The 18946-nt window shown below is 49.2% G+C and overlaps 1 protein-coding gene across 1 annotated transcript in view; it reads left to right on the forward strand.

The window, feature by feature from the left end:
- The window catches only part of MEGF9 (multiple EGF like domains 9), a gene marked incomplete at its 5' end in the record, with an annotated part of 46640 nt that extends 28676 nt beyond the window's left edge, over positions 1-17964 (forward strand). Inside the window, 4 exons of the mRNA XM_027649856.1 lie at positions 7715-7854; positions 11350-11493; positions 12370-12642; positions 16523-17964. Coding sequence (XP_027505657.1) covers positions 7715-7854; positions 11350-11493; positions 12370-12642; positions 16523-16977 — 1012 coding nt within the window. The remainder of the gene's footprint in view (positions 1-7714; positions 7855-11349; positions 11494-12369; positions 12643-16522) is intronic.
- Positions 17965-18946: the final 982 nt, after the last annotated feature.

The following is an 18946-nucleotide window of genomic DNA, read 5'->3' on the forward strand; positions in this document are numbered from 1 at the left end:
TCTAAACTGGGTTAAAATTTTTCCACTTCCTTAAAAAAGCTGCAGACTAAACACACGTATTTGCTGCCATTGTCCCAAGTGAAAACAGGTGATGTTAAACTGGGATCTGTGGATTAATTTAAGTTGCTCCCTCTGCCTGTGCCTCCGTTTCCCCACAAGCAGAAGGGCGATGGGAAGCAGAGACTTGGAGGTGATGTGAGCTTTGGTTCCTGTGGGCTGAAACCCACTGCCCAAGGGTGCAGTGCTCTGCTCCTGTGCTGTCTGAGCAGCTTTTCCTTACTGCTGGCTGTGGAGACAGCTCTGTGCTCCTGGTTCCTGCACGGTTTGTGCTGCAGGCTTGGCATAAATCATACGAGAGACAGCTCCTGTCACTCATTTCCATTGAGAAAAAAGAATAACATGCATATAAATGTCCAAGTGTTAATTCAGAGATGTTTTGCCCCCTCGAGGGGACATCATGTCCATATTAAAAAGAAAGAAGGCAGAGTGTCCCTGAGAGCATCTGTACATGGCTGTCCCCTGGAGCAGGGATGCTCAGAGGCTGAGCAGGGAGGGCAGTGACCATCCCTGTGTGCTGCCTTTGTGGTGGGATTCTGTGTGGAGAGGCTGATCTTGTGACCCCTGCTCATGGGGGTTTGCAAGAGTCTTGCTGGTGAGGGTAAGGTCAGCAGCTCTGGACAATGTGCTTTGTTGAGGCCTTTGAATAAGGGCTGGGGTTTCTGGGGGAGCTGGGCAGGGAGAGCCACATGCTAGGATTGTGGAGCTGGTGGGATGTGGAAAGGTGCAAAGAGATCAAGGGGAGAGAAGCAGTAAGGAACACTGGTCCTGATGGTGTTGGGAGGCAGCCAGGTGGGTCACAGTCTGGAGGCACCTTGGGCATCATGTGGAGCAGAGTTTGATGTTGTTTGGCTAGTCAGGAAATGCAGATCCACTGAAATTCAAGGTTTTTGTGGAGCTCCACCAGCCTGCACAGGAAGGGTGCTCAAGGCTGTGGTTTGAGATCAGAGAAGCCTCATGTTCCCAGGACTGCTGCCCATCCCAACCCCAGGAGGTTATTTGGGGGAAGCAATGGAGTTCTCGTTCTGCATAGATAAAAACCTTCATTTTCTGTCTTTGAAGTGTCATCACACTTCTGAAATGTCTCTTCTTTGCGTGGGATCTGTATTTCCATTCTGCTGTACTTTAGCAGTCTGGTAAAACCACATTGGGCACTGCTCCCCTTTGGAGAGATGACCTTGGGAGCTCAAGTCCTTAAGGATTTGTCTTTAAAAAACCCCAAAAAAACCAGACAAAAAGGCACCTCTTTTTTCCCTTTAAAAAGGCTACTCTCCCCTTTATAGATCAGCTGAGCACAACTGGTGGCTCATTATCTCCCAGTAATGCCTTGTCAGCATCATTCTGCAGAGAACAGATCTTGTTTTGTAGCGGAAATTATTACATGTGGACGTCAGAAAAGCAGAAGAATACCCTGTTAGAGCCTATTTTTCTGCATGCTTTAATTATCTAAATCTCTCTCCTGTTTCAGCCTCTTGCATCCTTTACATCCAATTAGCTCTCCTCCCCTCTCCCTCCACAAACAGGTAAATTTTGTACCTGCACCCCTTTTTTTTCGGTTGCAGACAGGGATAGGAAATGAATGAGTGACTGGACACAGCAGCAGGGAAAGGTGGATTGTTATCATCTCCCCTATGGTAATTGTGGCTTCTCAGAAATCCTGTTATTTTGTGGGTTTTCCAGCAGGCTTTGCCGTTCCTGTGTTGTTCTGTTGCAGACTTGCTGCTCTGGCAAACACTGACTGCCCTCAAAAAAAAAATATTGGCTCAACTATTTAAGCTCTTGTGGCTGGACTCTGGTTTGGGGTTGTTGCCCAGCCTGACTTCAGGCACTGCTTCAGCCTGTCTTCTGCTACTGCCTGAGCAGAGATCTGGGGGATGGAGGGACCACTGGTGTGTCCAGTGGGGACCAGCCCTGTTTCCCTGCCATCCTCACTGATGTGTCCTTCTCTGCATTGAGGTTTCCTGTCCCATCCCTGCATTGCCATGATCTCCAGGGCTTATTCTGAGAAACCAGGACACACCATCTGGGGTTGAAATTTTGCAGCAAGTGAGGCTTTTGTTGCTCTTCCTTATGGAAACCATAACAGACCCCATCCAGCCTCGCTCTCCAGGGCCATCAGGGTCTGCCCATCGCTCCCTCCCTCCCCAGCCCCCTTGGTCCTGGTGGGTGGTGCCGGGAGGGCCCCCGGAGGAGGCAGCACAGCCCCGGGGCTGGAGATTCCCGGCTTTCCCTGGCGGGGGAGCCGGGGCTGTGGAGGCGTCGGTGGCCAGACAAGGTGGCCCTTTGACATTCACAGAGTGGCCTTTCAGAGCTGTGAAGTGTCCCTGCTCAGCCGAGGGCTGCCACACAAACAGACGCCATCCCCCGGCACGGAGCGAGGAATGCGGCGCACAATGGGCACAGTGTTGGCCCCCATAAAGCCCCACTTCTTCTGCCCTCCACAAAGGGGCTCTGAGTGGGGGCTCAGCCCTGGCCCCACTGACCCTCCCACGGAGCTGCTTTGGCTGCCAGGGCTTTGGTTTGAGCCGAGGGAGCGGGGAGGAGAAACCCAACGTGGGGCTTTTTCCTGCTCTCCCCTTCCCCACGTGCTGATGTTCAAATCAAGTGACCTGAAGGAAGATCAGCTCATGCATTAGAGGGGTTTGTGGTTTCCTCAGGATGAGAGGACATGGCCTTAAGCTGCACCAGGGGAGGTTCAGGTTGGACATCAAGAAGAATTTTTTCATGGAAAGGATGTTCAGGCATTGGAAGGGGCTGCCCAGGGAGGTTTGGAGTCCCCATCCCTGGAGGTGTTCAGGGAATGACTGGAAGTGGCTCTCAGTGCTCTGGGCTGGGTGACAAGGTGGGGGTCGGTCACAGGTCGGACTCGATGATCTTGGAGTCTTTTCCAACCTAAATCATTCTTTGATTGAGTGTTAACAGTGTTGGTTTTCCACCAAAGTGTCTTGGAGCATTTAGCTTTCAAATGTTAACTTTTCCACGCAACCCAGGAAAATATAAGAGAGATTCATCCCCTGGCTGCTGTCAGACATCACAGAAAATCAGCACTAAAGGAGCCAAGCTCGCTGGAGGAACACACCATTTTTAGAGACATCCCTTCTGAATCCTCCTAATCTTGTGCAGAATCCTTTTGTCTTATCCCATCAAAGTGTGACAAAGCCTTTTCATGGGGGTTGTTTTACAGATGCTCGCAGCTCAACGCGATTTTCCTCATTCATACGCTGTTGCTGCTGTTAATTGTGTCTGTTCCAGGAACACCTCCGGGCCCTGCTGGGATGAATGATGGGCATAGCTGTCATTGAAGGTTTCCAAGGGAAAGGGGAGGGATGCAGAAGAAGCTGGAGATGCCACCAGGCTGAGGAATGGCCCCTCACCATCTCTCCTGGGGCTGGTCCTGGTTGGTGCTGAGGTGTGGGGTGTGAAGGTGTTCTCTGTGCTTCAGGGAGAAGATGATAAATGTATTTGGCAAAATTGTTCTTCGAAGCTGGGGGGAGTTTGCAGGGCTCATCCACAGGGTTTGGGACCAATGGAAGCTCCCTCCTTGTCTGACTCTGCCCCAAAATCTTACCAGTCTGTTATGTTTTAAAAGTAAAGGCACAAAAGCTTGGTGCTGTGCTGTTTCTGCTGGCTCTGACATTGTCAGGCAGTCCTTGGGCTGTGACTGGGATCTGGGCATCCAGGATTTTCTGGTGTCTGGGAAAATATTCAAAATTAATTTCTCCCTTCCCTCCTCCTTGGGAAAAAAAAAAAAAAAGGAAGAAAATAGATGATTGAAGCTTGCTAAGGGTTTTCTGTTACACCATTAACTATGCACAGCTTGTCTCCCAACAGCCCCTAAGGCCATGGTCCTTTATCCTCCCATCCATCTTGTGCCTGTCATGTCCCAGTTAAAGTCAGGATGTTTCTGTGGAGGAGGAGTGGAGACCCCTTGCAGATGTGACTGCGCATTGTGGGCTGTCTCAGACCACAGATATTTTAATGCTTTGTTTCCCTTGTGATGAGGCCTTGAGCTCCTGCAGTCTGTGCTGACCAGTGCAAGGTGAGGGCACTGCCCGAGATCCCAGGTGGAGCCTGTCCCTTCAGCGTGTCCTTCCCTGGCCATCAGACCTGTAAAATCCCACTGTGGGGAATGTTTGGTTGCCACTGGTGGCACAAATCACTTGGCGAGTGATGGGATTTCCCACATCCTGTGGCTGTTTCCCTGGGAATGGAGGGGGCCTCTGGGGAGTGGAAGTGAAACCAGACAGTTTTTGCAGGCATATTTTGGGGTGTAGGCTGTTCCCTGGTCCAGTACTTTGCTTTTATTTACAACCCTTTGCCCCATATCTGCGGGACACAGGCTGCATCCACAGGGTGGCTGCATCCTGGTCCAGCCCCAGGCTGTCTCCCTGCGGGGACAGCTGCTCCCAAGGCATAATATGGAGCCTGAGGGATGAGGGGGATCAGATGCAACTCCCCCTTGCCTTGGGGGGGGTCCCAAACCTGGTGTGTAGCCCCCACTCCTGGAGGGTCAGGTCATTCCATGCTGGATCCCAGCCTTGCACGTGGTCTGTCCCTGCCAAGCAACAATCACTGCTGGCTCCTTCTGCCAGGGTCTCGTGTGCTGGTGATGGTTTTAATCATGAGGAGACATGTATAAAGTTGATGGATGATGTGCTGGTGATTCACACTACCTACACGGTCTCTAAAGTAAGTGTATTCATAAAAATCTAATAGAAGCCAAAGCTGGCAGGCGACTTTGGTTACTGGAAGTCTGGTTTTGTCCCAACACATCCTTCTATTGATTCTTTTTCAAGTGCTAAAAATTGGCTTGGATGATTGGAGTTAATCATCATCTGAAATGTTGTTGAGCAATTGATGTTGCTGCATCAAAATGTTTCCCTCTTCCCTTGCCCCTCCTTCCCCCCACTTCCCCCAAAAAAGAAATTCCTGGCTGATACTCAAAATCCAGTTCATTCCTTGCTGTGCAAGTATTAAACTATGGGTCTTTTCTTTCAGATTTCTGGATTTTTATGGGCACAATCGGTCTGTTAACAGGATTTTTTTTTTTTTGTGGTTTCAATGCATTTATATCATTGACCTTTGCTTTAAAAAGTGTCTGACAGTCTTTGCTGGGCTGGAGCTATAAAAAGGAGTGTTGTAAGGGGGCTTTATTCTATGGAAGCAATGACCACAGGCAAAGCTTTATATTTGCTGAGTGATTTAATTCTTGCACATGCAGGACTTGGCTCTTTGCCATGTGTAACATGTTGAAAAAAGGTCTGCTTGAGAGGCATTCAAACCAAACTTTCCAAAACAGTCTTTTTTACTTCTTCAGAAAAAAATAAAACAGCTTTCTTTCCTGTTATTTTTAAGCTAACAAGTAAAACCAAGGGACTCTGCCCCAAAATGCTGCATTGAGCTCTAGCAGGGTCATTGGGGGAATAAACCTCCTTTAATGAAATGAAGTGGGAGCCTGGGTGGAAGGGGGCCAGCCAGGAGGAAGAGGAGGGTGTCATTAAGATAAAGGCCTCATCAGGGACAGGAGGGAGTAAAACTGAGCTCCCTGGACTGCAGGAGGAAGCCAGGGAGGGTGAAGATGATCCAGCTCTAATGCCTGGTCCTCCAAAACCCTGCTCAGGGGGTGCATCTCCAAAAGATTCATTTTCAGGCTAAATATCATATTTTCCTTCCCGTATCAGTTACTTTTCCCTGCTTGGCTCTGCCTGTGCCCTGCCCTCTTACAGGAATATCTGTGCAGTAGCAGTCAGAAGCAAATAAAAACAAGCTGCTTTTTGTTTGCGCTTATTTTAAACATTGTGACAACGTTTGGATTAATGTCGGGTCTTGTGAAAAGCTCTTTAAAAGTCAAACATACTGAGCTGCTTACCAGCATCCCTTTGAATCCTGCATCTGCCTGCTGCCCTTCCAGATAATGGTCTGGAGAGCAAGGAGACATCATATTTCTTTTTCCTTCTTGTAGTCAGGCCATTACATATGCCTGAGGTTTCAGATTCTGGAACTATTTAATTGTGTAGCCACTTGGGCTGAGGTCCCTGTTTTGGTGTTTCCTCTTCCTTTGGCAAGCAAACAAACAACAGAAATATTAAATTATGCTGATTTCTAACAGAAGCAACGTCTTCTCCCAAACATTGCAATCTACTGCATTTTAATTAAAAACAACACACCAACAGTGCATCAAGCCTCTATTAGTTTTAATCAGCAGATTCTTCTGGAGGCTTTTAGAGGTGAATTGTGCCTTGCTCACTATTCAGCTGGAGAAGAGGGGGAACAATGGATGAGCTTTGTGCAGGCACAGCGAGCCCTGAAATACTGAATTTAAAAGGTATTTCAAAGGTGTTTAAAAAGTGTTTGAATAGGGTGGAGGTTATAAAGGGGAGAGCCAAAAGGAGGGAGATCCAGCAGCGTGCAGGGATGTCTGATGGTGGTACCTGCCTCGTGTGCAGATAAATCCATCACCTGGAGGAGACCAAATCCTGTTTATTTGGGTTGCTGTCCTGGTTCCCTGTGCAGCAGGCAGGGCTGAGGTTCTCTGCAGGTCACCCCAGGGCTCTCAGACACGTGGAGAGGCACTCAGTGCTCCCTGCCCCTCGGCTCAGGCGTTGGCTGTTCCATGTGTGCAGGTGGGATGAGCTGCTGCCGTGCCCAGGGCTTGATGGGAAAGAGCATTTCATCCATTCCTGTGATTCCTGGGAGAGCTGAGCTAAATGCTGCCAGGGTAGAAAGTCGCTTATGAAAGCAAAGGGTTTGAAGCCTCTGTGTGGAGAGAGTGGCTTGGAAAGCCAAAGGAATGAGGGTAACCTTTGCTTTTTATAGCTCCTGGTATTTGTTTGCTCGTGGCAGCCACCAGCAATGCCCTCTGTGTTCGCTGTGCAGGGCTCCACCCTCCTGCAGTCACACTGTGCCCAAGCAAACAGCTTCTGTCTGGGGTCAGCTGGAGTGGAAATCTTCTCTGGGGAAGGGAAAACCCTCTCTTGTACTTCCCTGACCCTGCTGGGTAGCAGAAGTCAACTGGAGAGAGGCTTTGCCCTCTCTCCATCCATAGAGGTGTTGTGTGGAAGGGATAAATGGGGTCATGGAGGAGAAGTGGAGGGAGTGCAGGTGGCTGACACCTGCCCTGGCTGGAACCCGAGCGAGACACCTGAGATCCTGTGCCAGCTCCCCGGGGGAGCTGGTGGAGCAGGTGGTGAGCAGGGAATTGTCTGTTCACCCGAAAATTTGGGAGGTGCTGCTCGGCACATGTGTGAAGGGGGAGGTCATTATCCATGTGGGTGCTCTGCTGTTGTTCAGGCACAGTGACCACGGGTGTCCCAGAGTCCTGCAGGACCTGGGGCCAGTGCTCGGTGGAGCAGGGACTGGAGAGGGGCTGTTGGAGCATCTGCTGGGGCTGATGCAACAGGATGGCTTTGGGCCAGAGCTTTCTAGAATGAGCCGTCATTTCTGGTGCCCAGCTGGAAATTGCTGTTGGGGGCAACTGGCTTGGCAGAGACTCGGCCTTTCTTGAACTTTTTGGAATCGGTTGCTCGTGGGTTTCATGTGCTGCTTCCAGCAGAGAGGAGGAAAAAGAGGGAAGGAAGTCCAAAACCCTGCCCGCGGGTTTATACCTTGGATGACTTCCAGTACAGCCAGGTTTCAGTGTTTGTTTTTCCCTCTGCAGCTCTGGGAAGTGCCAGTGTAAGGTGGGTGTCACGGCCCTGAAGTGTGACCAGTGCAGTGACGGATATTACAGGTTTAATGAAACCACGTGTGAGCCCTGTCAGTGCAACAACCACTCCCAGACCTGCAACAGCTCAACAGGTGAGTGCAGGGGCTGCAGACTTCACCTGTCTCCTTCTCTCTGGTTTTCGCTGTTTGCTTTCACACACCTCTGCTCTTATCCCCTTCATCTACATCTTTATACCTCAAGTACCCAAAATTTTTACCTTAAAACTGAAATGGAAATGCAGGGCGAGGATGGAGCTGGTCCTCTTTGAAGGAAGGCAATAAAGGCTGTGTGTTTTACCCCAGGCTGCAATGCAGAGCCTTAATTCAGCAGTCTGTATCGAAAATCAGGGCTCTATTGTTCTCTACACTTACATAAACACAAAACATGGGCTTTTTAAGAGCTTTTGTTCAACTGCTGTTTACCTGGAAACATATACTGTACTGGCACTGACGTAAGGGGACATTTTGCTACAGATAGCAGGGTTAGAGCTGGAAAAAACTGGCAACACCTAATTAATATTGCCCACTTTTTATAAATTGACCGTGTTCATTTTCCTAGATCGTTTCTTTGACTGTCTCTCACTCAGATGTTGATGGAGTGCAAAAGTCCAGGCACCTGTGCTTGAACAGCTTATGGGAGGGCAGGGGAGAGCCTAATCACTTTCCCATCTCCACTGGAAGGACAGATCCCAGGGGAGAGATGTTATGTGATTGCCTGTGCAACCCTCACTTCAGCCACAGGACTCACTTAAAAATCCAAATTCTCATCCAGACTTCCAGCTGAAATGTGGTTCTGTGATATTTATCCAGGAGCTTAGAAAGGGGTAATAATTCAAAGTAATGTTGCAGGGTTTTTGTGTAGCTGGCAGAGAGGCAGAGCCCATCAAATGAGGTGTTTCTGGGCAGTTTCTGCCCCTGTGTTCCCTCCTGGGCTGTGTGTTGGCAGCAGAGGAACAGGCAGCTGCAGTGCTGGTGCCCCGATCCCGCTCGGCGTTAGCGGCGGGTGCCGGATCTGTGCTCCCTGAGGATGAATTACTGCATTTCCCTGAGGATGAATTACTGCATTCTCTCCTCTACTGAGCTCAATGTGCTTATGTCCTACCAGCATTGATGGATATAAGACTGTCCCTAAAGCTGTGCACACATCAGCTGTGTTACTGATTTGGAGCTGGGTGTGTGGGTTTTGTGAAGGAGGAGGATAATCTGCTCTTCCTTTTTTTTTCCCCATCAATGTTCTCCTTGCTTTCGATTTATGAAACAAAACCCAAAGAAAACCCAGCACAGACCTTGTCCCTGGGATGGGGCTGTTCAGGCAGCCTTTCTGCTGCTGCTGCCCATCGCTGCCCATGGCATTGCAATGAAAACCCCTCATTTTGGTTAATGACCTTTTGTTGATTTGACAAAAATTTTTTTTTTTTTAATTTTCCTCCATCTGGGAGTGGGGGAACCCAACAAAACCAGAACAGAGAACAGTCAATTAAAGATTAGATTTGATACTTAATAAATAAGGAGAACACTCAGCTTGCTTTAGAGACTGCACTCTGTGTGACCTCCCCAGCTTTGCATCAACTCTGTGTAGTCTTTGTCACATTTTCAAGGGTTTTTTTTCCCATTAATGCTGTACTTTGGGCTCCCTCTGCCGGCTCTGCAGCTGGTTCCTGCTTGGCATTGCTCTGTCTGGGAGGAATATTCAAAATTACTGGGCATAAATAAATAAACTGGGCAGCGAGAGCTCCCCAGGCGACAGCATTTCCTCCGACACGACCCTTGCACCCCGTGGTGTGTCTGTGCAATCAGGTGGGTTGGTTCTTCCCAGCTGGGGTACTGTGAGGTCTGATCCTTCCTGAGGGCATTATTGGGATGAGAAGTGCTATTAATTATTAAGGCTTTCCACAGCGATACCTGATGGCAGGCCTGTGCGTGCTCTGCAGGGCTGAGCAATGTGCTGACTCATGGAAACGCAGCCATTTTGCAGGGCTGGGGGGGATAAATGTGAGTGATTTCTGCCCATGGGAAAGGCACTGGTCCTGAAATGACCAGGACTGTACAGACAACGCAGGTGTGATTCCAGATTTATGCCCCCATTGATGCCTGTGGAGGACAGTCCAAGGCACCTGTGCTGTGGCCGGGAAAATGAACTTCCCATGAGTTGCCCTGTCCTAGGAATCCATCCTGCTGGAACAGCTGATCATGGTTTGCTGCTGGAGAAACCAAGCCCAGCAGATAATTTTCCCCTCTAACCCTGACATCTCTCCCACAAAAACCACTGGCTCGTGTCTGACAGGCTGCTGAGGGAAGAGCAAACAGTGGGTGGGAGCTGACGCCGAGCAAGTGTCTGTAGTCATCGGGGTGCTGTCAGCGCCCTGCTGGGGGTGAATCAGCTGCTTCCTGGGTTTGCTTCCTGCCCTCAGCACAGGGATTGGCTGCAAGGACACTCCAGGCTGGCTCAGGGATGCTCAGCTGCAGAGTCATTGCTGTGGAAAGAGAGGAGCAGGAGCCATGCAGTGTGTTGGGCTTGTGAGGGAGACAAACTGTTCCGATATTAATAAGAAAATCTATTGTGGGCTTTTTAACAGCCAGCATTAACCTAAATCAGGATTTTTTCCTGTGGTTGGTGTTGATATGAGACTTTTCCATCCTCCAGCAGTGCTGCTGGATCAGCTCAGTGAATCTGGGCTCTCACATGAGGTGAATATGCTGTTCTGTGCCACCCTGCTTTACAGAAGGGGGCTGTTGCCTTTGCAGAGTGTGGTACTGAGATTTAATCACACAAGCTTCCCTCAGCTCCCTGCCACCTCACAGAGGAGCTGGCTGAATTACAGCATGTTCCTGGTGATGGATGGGCTTTGGATAGAGGCTGTGCTTTCGTAACTAGGGAGATTTTTCTTCTCTGGCCACAGTGGTATCAAAATGCAATTTGGAGGCCATTAGGACACAGCCTCTGCTGAGACACGGCACGTCAACTTTCTGATTCAGGGGCTTCCCCAGGAAGGGGAGGTGGCTCATGTGAGCCCCCAGTTCTCCTCTGTTTCTCTGGGAAGGTCAGTGACTCGCTGCTGCCTTCTCCTGTGTTGGGGATGGAGAAGCTGGAGCCACTCTGGTGGGATGGAGCAGCCTGTCCCCAAAGCAGGATGGTGGCACACCCTTACCCCTCACCACCAGCTCTAGGGTGTAGGAAGAGGCTGCGCACAAAAAAACCTGAAGACATAAACCTGAGGGACCCCTTGTGGGGGTGGGAGACTTGAAGCTTCAAAATTCCATCTCAGTGGTACAAAGGCAAACTGAAATTCCTTTCCTTGAGGAGAGTTTAACATTGGTAGGCCCTGTTTACCTGCAGTGACCTTTCAGTGATGAGCTGTGGGGCCTCTCTTCTGGGGCCACCTGCTTTTTCACATGATCTGTGTGTGTGGAGCGAGGGGATGAGCATCAGAAGGTCATAAGAGGCCAGGATCATGTTTTGGCCAGAGGGCATCCAAACCCACCTGTGAGCTCCGATAATTGAGAGCGCTCCACACGGATTCTTGCTCCAAATGTTCTGCTCCAGTTCCTGCTGCTGAACCATTGCCTGTGCTCCTCTCCCTTCCCCAGGCACCTGCCTGAACTGCCAGGAGAACACCGAGGGGGACCACTGTGAGCTCTGCAAGGAGGGTTTCTACCGCAGTGGCCATCCTGCCCACGCCTGCCAGCGCTGCCCCTGCTCCACCGTGGCATCCACCGGCACCTGCCGCTTACGTGAGCCTTTTCTTTTGCTCTAATTCCTCACAATGAACGTTGCTCTCTTCTGTTAAATTGCCCCTCAGAGTGCATCAGCCCAGTGAGGTGTTTTACAGCCTGTGAATCTCCTGTTTGTGGGCACCTTGTGGAAGTAGCTCCTTCTGTGATGTGTCCCTGGTGCTTGTGCTGCCTCTTGTGAGAGCGGCTGTGCAGCGGAGGGAACGTAGGATCGTAAAATCACATCGGCTGGTTTAGGTTGGAAGGGATCTTAAAAGTCTGGGTCTAACTCCCAGTGTGTTGCTGCAGCCTGCTCTGAAGAACCTGCAAAATTTTGCAGAGAGAAACTGCTGAGCCTGTGGCAGCCAGGAGAGGTGCCCAGCGGTGCCATGTAGCCATCCATACCTCTGAACCTACTTCTGAACATCTCCATGGGACTCCCAAGTAGAGATTCCCCAATGTAACCGAGAGAAGTCATGGCTGTAATAATCATATGTATAATTTTTTTTGATACTTCCTTAATCAGTTTTGCAGTCAAGGCACTTCTGGCTTCTTATAGGCCAAAAAGTTCTTGCAGATGACAAGCATTCCCGATATAGTTCCAGCTGTTCTTTGAAATTGCCTGTTTGAGGCGGAAATATTCAGGAGTAATGATCTCTTTCCTTAGCAACGTGCTGAGAGTGCTCTGTGAGGCTGGTGCAAGGCATAAAGCTGCTTTTCCCCCTAGGAACAGAGAAAAACTGCTGCAGTTCAAAAATTGTGTTTCCAGCTCAAAAACTAGAGTTTGGTTAATACTTGGACGCTGCTGATGTTTGTCAGAGTGCCTTGTGAGAAAAATCCCCGTGCCTCTTGCAAGGGGCTGCGACACATCCCTGCTTTCCTTCCTGTGTCCCCCAGAGCCTGGCGAGACCGTGCCGAGGTGTGACCGGTGTAGAACGGGCTACACGGGCCTCAACTGCAACCAGTGTGACAAGGGCTACTACAACTCCGACAGCATCTGCGTGAGCTGCAAGTGCAACGGGAACGTGGACCCGGCGCGTTCCCCCAGCGTGTGCCGGCCCGACAGCGGGGAGTGCATCGGCTGCCTCTACCACACCGCCGGCTTCCACTGCGAGCGCTGCGAGGAGGGCTACACCAGGGACCCCGAGGGCAGCAACTGCACCAGGAAAGGTAAAACAGACCTCCTCGGGTCTGTCAAAGCCCCCTGTGCAGCTTGGAGAGGGAGTAGCGTTGGTTGTTCGCGTTGGTTTGGGTTTATCTGGCCTGTGGTGAAGGGAAGAAAGTTGGATGTTTGTAACGTGTTGGTGCCTGCTGGCCTTGAAGTGTGGTCTGATTCCAGTCTGTGGCAGGCACTGTTAGTGAACAAGCTGGAAAAGAAAACCCTATTTGCAGTGAATTTAAATGTAGGTTTTCAGACTTCCATTGCTTGGTGTCGTCATCATGGTTGGGCTTCGCGAACGAAGATTTGGGATGTCATAGTGCCCCGTGAACTGACTGTTCTTACTGACTGTTCTTACAGTCCTTACTGACTGTTCCATTCCATAGCACTGGCTGGTTCCCTGGGAAGGCTGTTCTGTGAAGTGTTATCACTCTTCACACCCTGCAAACAAGAGCTGCTTGGCCCAACTTTAGGTATTCTGTGTTTTTTTTCCTTTCTAAATGGGGAAGCCAAAGCTCAGAAAGGTGAGATCCAAACTTTCAGAGAGAGTCAACACCAGAATTTGCTGGTAGCAGTTCTGGGGGTCTCATCAGTCTCCAATCCACTGTTTGTAGCATCTCAGATGCTACACTCTGGTGCTTAAAGGGGCTGCTGCACAGCAGGAGAGCTTGGACTAAAATGAAAGAAAATGACTCTGAAGTTGCTCCATCAGTGTTTATCTGGAGGTTGGTCCTTACATTGGATCTTGAGCTCCATTCATGGAAATATTACTGGTGTGATATATTAGATGAGGGAACTCAGAGTGCAAGGAAGTGTCTGGGCATAAATTCGGCCTTATCACCAACAGAGATTCAATTCAGATCTTCCATCAGGAGCTAATGTGGTTTTTTAGTCCCGTGCTGCTCTCTGGACATGTAATCACAGAGTCCTTCCCTGCTCAGGGAGGTGATCAATACAGCAAAGTTGGAGGCTCATTAGCTGTAACAGTGCTGTCATGCAGCTGGAAACAGCACTTTTGCATCAGCTCATCCATTACCTCCCCCTGCACAGCTCTGGCTTTGTGCAAAGATCCACATGACCTTGCTCCATTAAAATCCATATATATGGCTTTGCTTGTGTACTTGTAGCTTTCACCATTCAGTTTTACTTAAATGGCATTGTTATAGGCAGTTCCTGATGTGGGGGAAGATTGTTGCCTTTCACAGGGACTGGGACATGCTCTTTGAGCTTTCCTCTTTCCCTGACATTTGTTTTTCCCCTTTCTTATTAAGCAGTTAAAAATGTGTGTGGTTTCTCTCCTGTTTCTTACACACAAATTGCCTAAAAATTGACATGCTGAGGTACTGAGCATTAACTAGTTTTAGGTTAAGATTTTCCTAAACCACGAGTGCATTGGAGTGGCCTGGTTCTGAGGGGCTTCTGGAGTGAAATCATCACCCAAGTTGTGTTTCAGTGGTGGCAGCTGAAGTGAGACAGGAGGTTCTGCACAGCTTGGGCAAAGCTAAACCCAGCCCTGGGTACCCACAGAGCCTTAAACCCGACCAAGATTCTGATGGTTTCAAGGCTGATGGAGAAAATATTCCAAGGACATGTGGGGTGACTAAAGTCAGTGTTTCCAGCCCCAGAGGGGATGGTGTTCCTGCTGCCATGGTGAGGCAGAGCAAGGACTCAGTGGTGCAGTGTGGCTCTGTGCCACCCGGGGGCTGGCGCATGGGCTCCCGCCGGAGCTCACTCCTTGCAGGAGGCAGCAGAAGCTTTGCCGAGCTGGCATCTCAATCAAGCAGCTGGATGTGATGCTCACGTCAAAGCTGCCAAAGCAGCCCATTGAGCGAACAGCTGCTGCTCTCAAGGAGCTGCTCTGGGACATCTGGAGAGCTGGCACGGCCCCGGGAGCGGAACAGGCAGCGCCGTGGCACGGCCCGGGAGCGACGCCGCGGGTGGAGCTCGGCACTGCCCGCCCTGTCACTGGGAGCTGCAGGAAATGTCTTCACCCAGGGCCTCCGTGCCAGCACTGAGCTGATGCTGACTCAAAAATAAAGCCCAGAAAAGTGCTGTTTCCTTGCTGGTGAATCAGCCATTGTCTCTGTTCTGTTTTTTTCCCTAATTATAGCTACTGGCGGGGCTTGCCAAGGATTGAGTGTTGATGAAGGAATTTGAGAAGGATGACTGAATTCCTCATGCCCTTTCCCCAAAGTCAAAGGTTTTCCAGGAACCTCTTGCTCATGTCATGTTGCTTCCTACTGCAGAATTCTGCCCATTATCCCATAGAGAAACACCTTCTGGCATTCAGCATCCTGAGTATCCTTATCAGCCCAAGGCAGGACCTGCAGATAATAGAGGAGCTGCTGCAGGGAGGGGACTCTGAGCAGGAGGCTCCATTAGGTGTATGATGCCCATTCCAGAGGCATTTCTTCATTGCATGAACTGGGAACGTGACAGCCCAAAGTTAACTCGTGGGAGTTCCCCTGAGGACCCGTGGCAGGAGATGTGCTGAGTATTTCCAGCTCCTGTTGCTGTTGGAGATGCAACTTAGTGCAAAATTAGTCCTTCGGAAGTGACTCTCCTCCTCAGTCATAATTAGTAGATGTTCAGGAGAGCTGGATCTGTACAGCACCATCAGCTGTAATTGCTGCAGCTGTACGTGGGTTTAAAATGAAGTTGCTTTTCCGAGAGCAGGAAGAGAGTGGGAAAGAGGGTGAAGAGAATCCTGTGGAGCAATAGGTGTAGAGAACATTCTGGCTGATTGAGGCTTCAGCTTCTGGAGGGTTCCTGCTGCCTAGACTTGAGAGTCTAAAATAGATCAGGTTATTCATGTGAGGAAGTGCTTTATTAGTTACTTTTGTGAGCTTAATACTCAGGATTTATCGTGCTCTCTGAGGCCTGTGGCTCAGCTGGTTTGATGCAGGCATAATGACTTTGTATCCCACTTATGAGATGTCCAGTGTTGACTTGTCACTGACTCCTAGATCTGAGAAGGGAATTATCCCATGGCTGCTGGAAGCAAGGCAGGCTCTTGGGTATTTAGTGCCAAGAAGAAGGCAGAGCTCGTGGCACACTCTGGTAGTTCTCATGTTCTTTCTCATCCATGCTCATGTGGCAGCAGCTGAAGCCAACACGGGATCCCAGGTGGCCCCTGCTGTGTTTGAAAGCTCCATAAGAACATCCACAGTCTTTTTTGTTGTTGTGATTTGGTCACCTTCTGCTTCTGGCTGTGCAGGCAGGGGGTTTCCATGAGGTTTGTGTACAACTTCCTCACTCAAAAGCAGAACTGAGGTTTTTTGCCCTTTTACTACCTAAAGCAGTGCAAACACTGAAACCTGTTGCTAAAGACTGTGATGGCAGAATACTTGTGGTTCATTTTTTCAGTTTTGATCTTCTTGTTTGTACAAGTAAGGCAGAAATAATATCATGAAAATAATCCTGCATCTGGTGCACTGGTTGTGAGGGGTTTAAGCTCCTGGTGTTGCTGTGTCCTCCCAGCCTGACTGTGCAGCCACACAGACACCAAGTGACACGTTGGTTCAGAGTCCAAATGTGCTGAGCTTGGTAAAGCCCCTTTTTTGTGGGCTGAACAGGAGCTGGGCTGGGTGACTTGCTCTCATCACAGGCTCATGTATGGAACACTGCATCCTGACTACTTCACTTATCCCTCCAGCACCAGATTTTTCATAAGGATGCTGCAGTCCATGGGCACTTAGCACACAGAGTTAGTTTAATAAACCACGAAACCCAACCCTGGCGAACCATTCTGTAAACTATTTAAAAAAAATACCAGCTTTAACAGTGTAGACTTAATTGCCATAATAACTGATATAAATGTCAAATCTCTTCCATTTGTGTTCAATTCCAGCTTAGGAGATTTTTATTGACCGTTTCTTATTTGTTTCGTAGAAGCCACTCTTGGCCCAGAAACAAGGGAGTTTACAACTTCTGCTCCAAACACCACCAAGACAACATCACTTTCCACGGCAGTGCTGAACAGTACGTTGTCCCCAACAACTCTACAGACGATATTTCCCGTCAGCTCCTCTGACAACAGCACCTCTGCCTTCGCAGACGTGTCGTGGACTCAGTTCAACATCATTATCCTGACGGTGATCATCATCGTGGTGGTCCTGCTGATGGGCTTCGTGGGCGCCGTCTACATGTACCGTGAGTATCAGAACCGAAAACTGAACGCTCCTTTTTGGACCATTGAGCTCAAGGAGGACAACATCAGCTTCAGCAGCTACCACGACAGCATTCCCAACGCTGACGTGTCGGGGCTGCTGGAGGACGACGGGAATGAAGTGGCGCCGAACGGACAGCTAACGCTGACGACTCCCATGCATAATTATAAAGCTTAGGAGCGATCCAGCTGTTCCAAAGTTGGCTTCAAAAAGCTACAGGGCTTGTGGAAGGGGTATCAGGATCCGTGCCAAGGCTCCACGCAGAGGAATTTGCTCTTCAGATACTCTAATGCTGGGCGTGCTGTAGCTTGCAGGTGAACAGAAGGCAGTGTAGTACATCCGAATTCCAGGTAATGTGGTGAAATGCATTCAGTGTCCTGTTCTCCATAAAGATCCATAGAATTCACTGTTGTTAAACGCTTGATTGTGCTGATCTGAAACATTTTGTTATGAAGAGGTGGTGGGGTGGACAGAGCAGAACCCCCGTGAGGAATCAGAAGCTACTTCGTTTCCAGCCAACCCAACACTTATGTCTGCATCCTTTAGTTTGAGAAGTAGCTCATGAAGTAACAGTGGAATTTCAGGAAACAAACCTTTTAGAAAGGCATCATTTTAGTTCCTGAGAGAAATTTGTTTGAAAGGAGGACAAAAAAAAGGGAAATAATTGTTCACTGTGCTACCAAAAGGCAAGTAGAGGAGTGAGTTGCACACTTGAAAAAAAGTCACCATTATCTGTTTCCACTAAGCAGGGAAACAGGATAAAAATCATGAGAACATTTAAATTAGGGAAGAGACTAAGCTTTTCCCTTTCTGAGTATTTATACAGGGTGATGATGCTATTAAAGCATAGCAATCCAGTTTTTTCTAGAAGGAGTTAATGAACTTGTATAGTTTCTGTGCAAGGGAAGACGACAAGACATCTCAGGGTTGCCGTGTAAAAATAAAAGCCAGGCTTAATACCCTACCCTGATAGAAATGGTGTGTTCTGTATATAAAATGTAATATATCTTCTTGGAATTGTATTTGTAATTATTTGTAAAAAAGACAACCAACCAACCAAAAAGAAACCCCAACAACGTAACCATGAACCCCTTCCCAACCTCCCCTACTCCCCAGGTCATGTTTTATCCTCTAGATTTTAATTGTACAGCGGTTAGTGGCGTTGTTAAAAAAAAAAACAAACAAAAACAAAACATGAGGATTGTTTAAAATACTGTAAATGAGATGGCAATATTGTTGGAGCTGGGCCTCTGGCAAACAACGACTGCTTAAAGCTTTTCTTCTAGTGTCATTGAATAACTTTCTTTTTTAGAGAAAATGTGAGTGCTCCCTACTTGCATCTGTCAAATTTTGCCATTCCTTTAAATATAGAGCGAATGCCAGTGTTGCCATGACTAGGGCCGAGTAGGTGTCCAAAAATCGGATGTACCAATCTGTTGTTTGCTTTTAAATCTCTATCCAAAATGCAAATTCACTGTCACGAACACACTGAGAGCCTGGTCTCCATGGCTGAGGTTCTCTGAAGCAGCTGCTCGTGGGGTGAAGGGATCCCATTGCCACCTCTGATGGGGCAGATGTGCCAGAGGGCTGAGTGCAGCCTCCTGGCCTCTCGAGGGGCAAAAGCAAAGGTCTCCTGGATTGGGGTGGAGACAGCTTTGAGATGAAGAGCTCACAGGGACAGATCTGCACTTCGAGGCTCAACAGGTAAAAGTGCACCATGGGTGGTTTAAGGAATTTAACATAGCACAAGGTAGGGGTGGGAATCAGCTGTCACACAAACCTACAGGGATCAGGTTTTAGAGAGTCCCCTGATTTCTGTGGGAGGCTGGTGGGCTGTTTGCAGAGGGAGAACACCAAACAGGCAGCACAGCATGGGGAGGTCACACCAGGGAGCTCCTCAGTTGGTCCCTGCAGCCTGTGAGCCTCAAGACGGGAGTCCCGGCCCTGGAAATCAAACCATTGCACTGAAATGGGGCATGGAACAAATACTTCACCTCACTCCTGCCCAGCCCCAGAGCTGCAGCTGTGTTGCTGTCCAGCAATTAATGCTGAGAATCAGTGAAGTACCTGCTAAAGGTCAGCAGGAGCTGGCGGATGCATCCTCAGAGCCAGGCAAAAGTGGGTGTTTCTCCAGGTGAAAAATGGT

The sequence above is a fragment of the Corapipo altera genome, unplaced genomic scaffold (genome assembly GCF_003945725.1).
Source record: "Corapipo altera isolate COAL_440 unplaced genomic scaffold, ASM394572v1 268, whole genome shotgun sequence".
Classification (NCBI taxonomy): Eukaryota; Metazoa; Chordata; class Aves; order Passeriformes; family Pipridae; genus Corapipo; species Corapipo altera.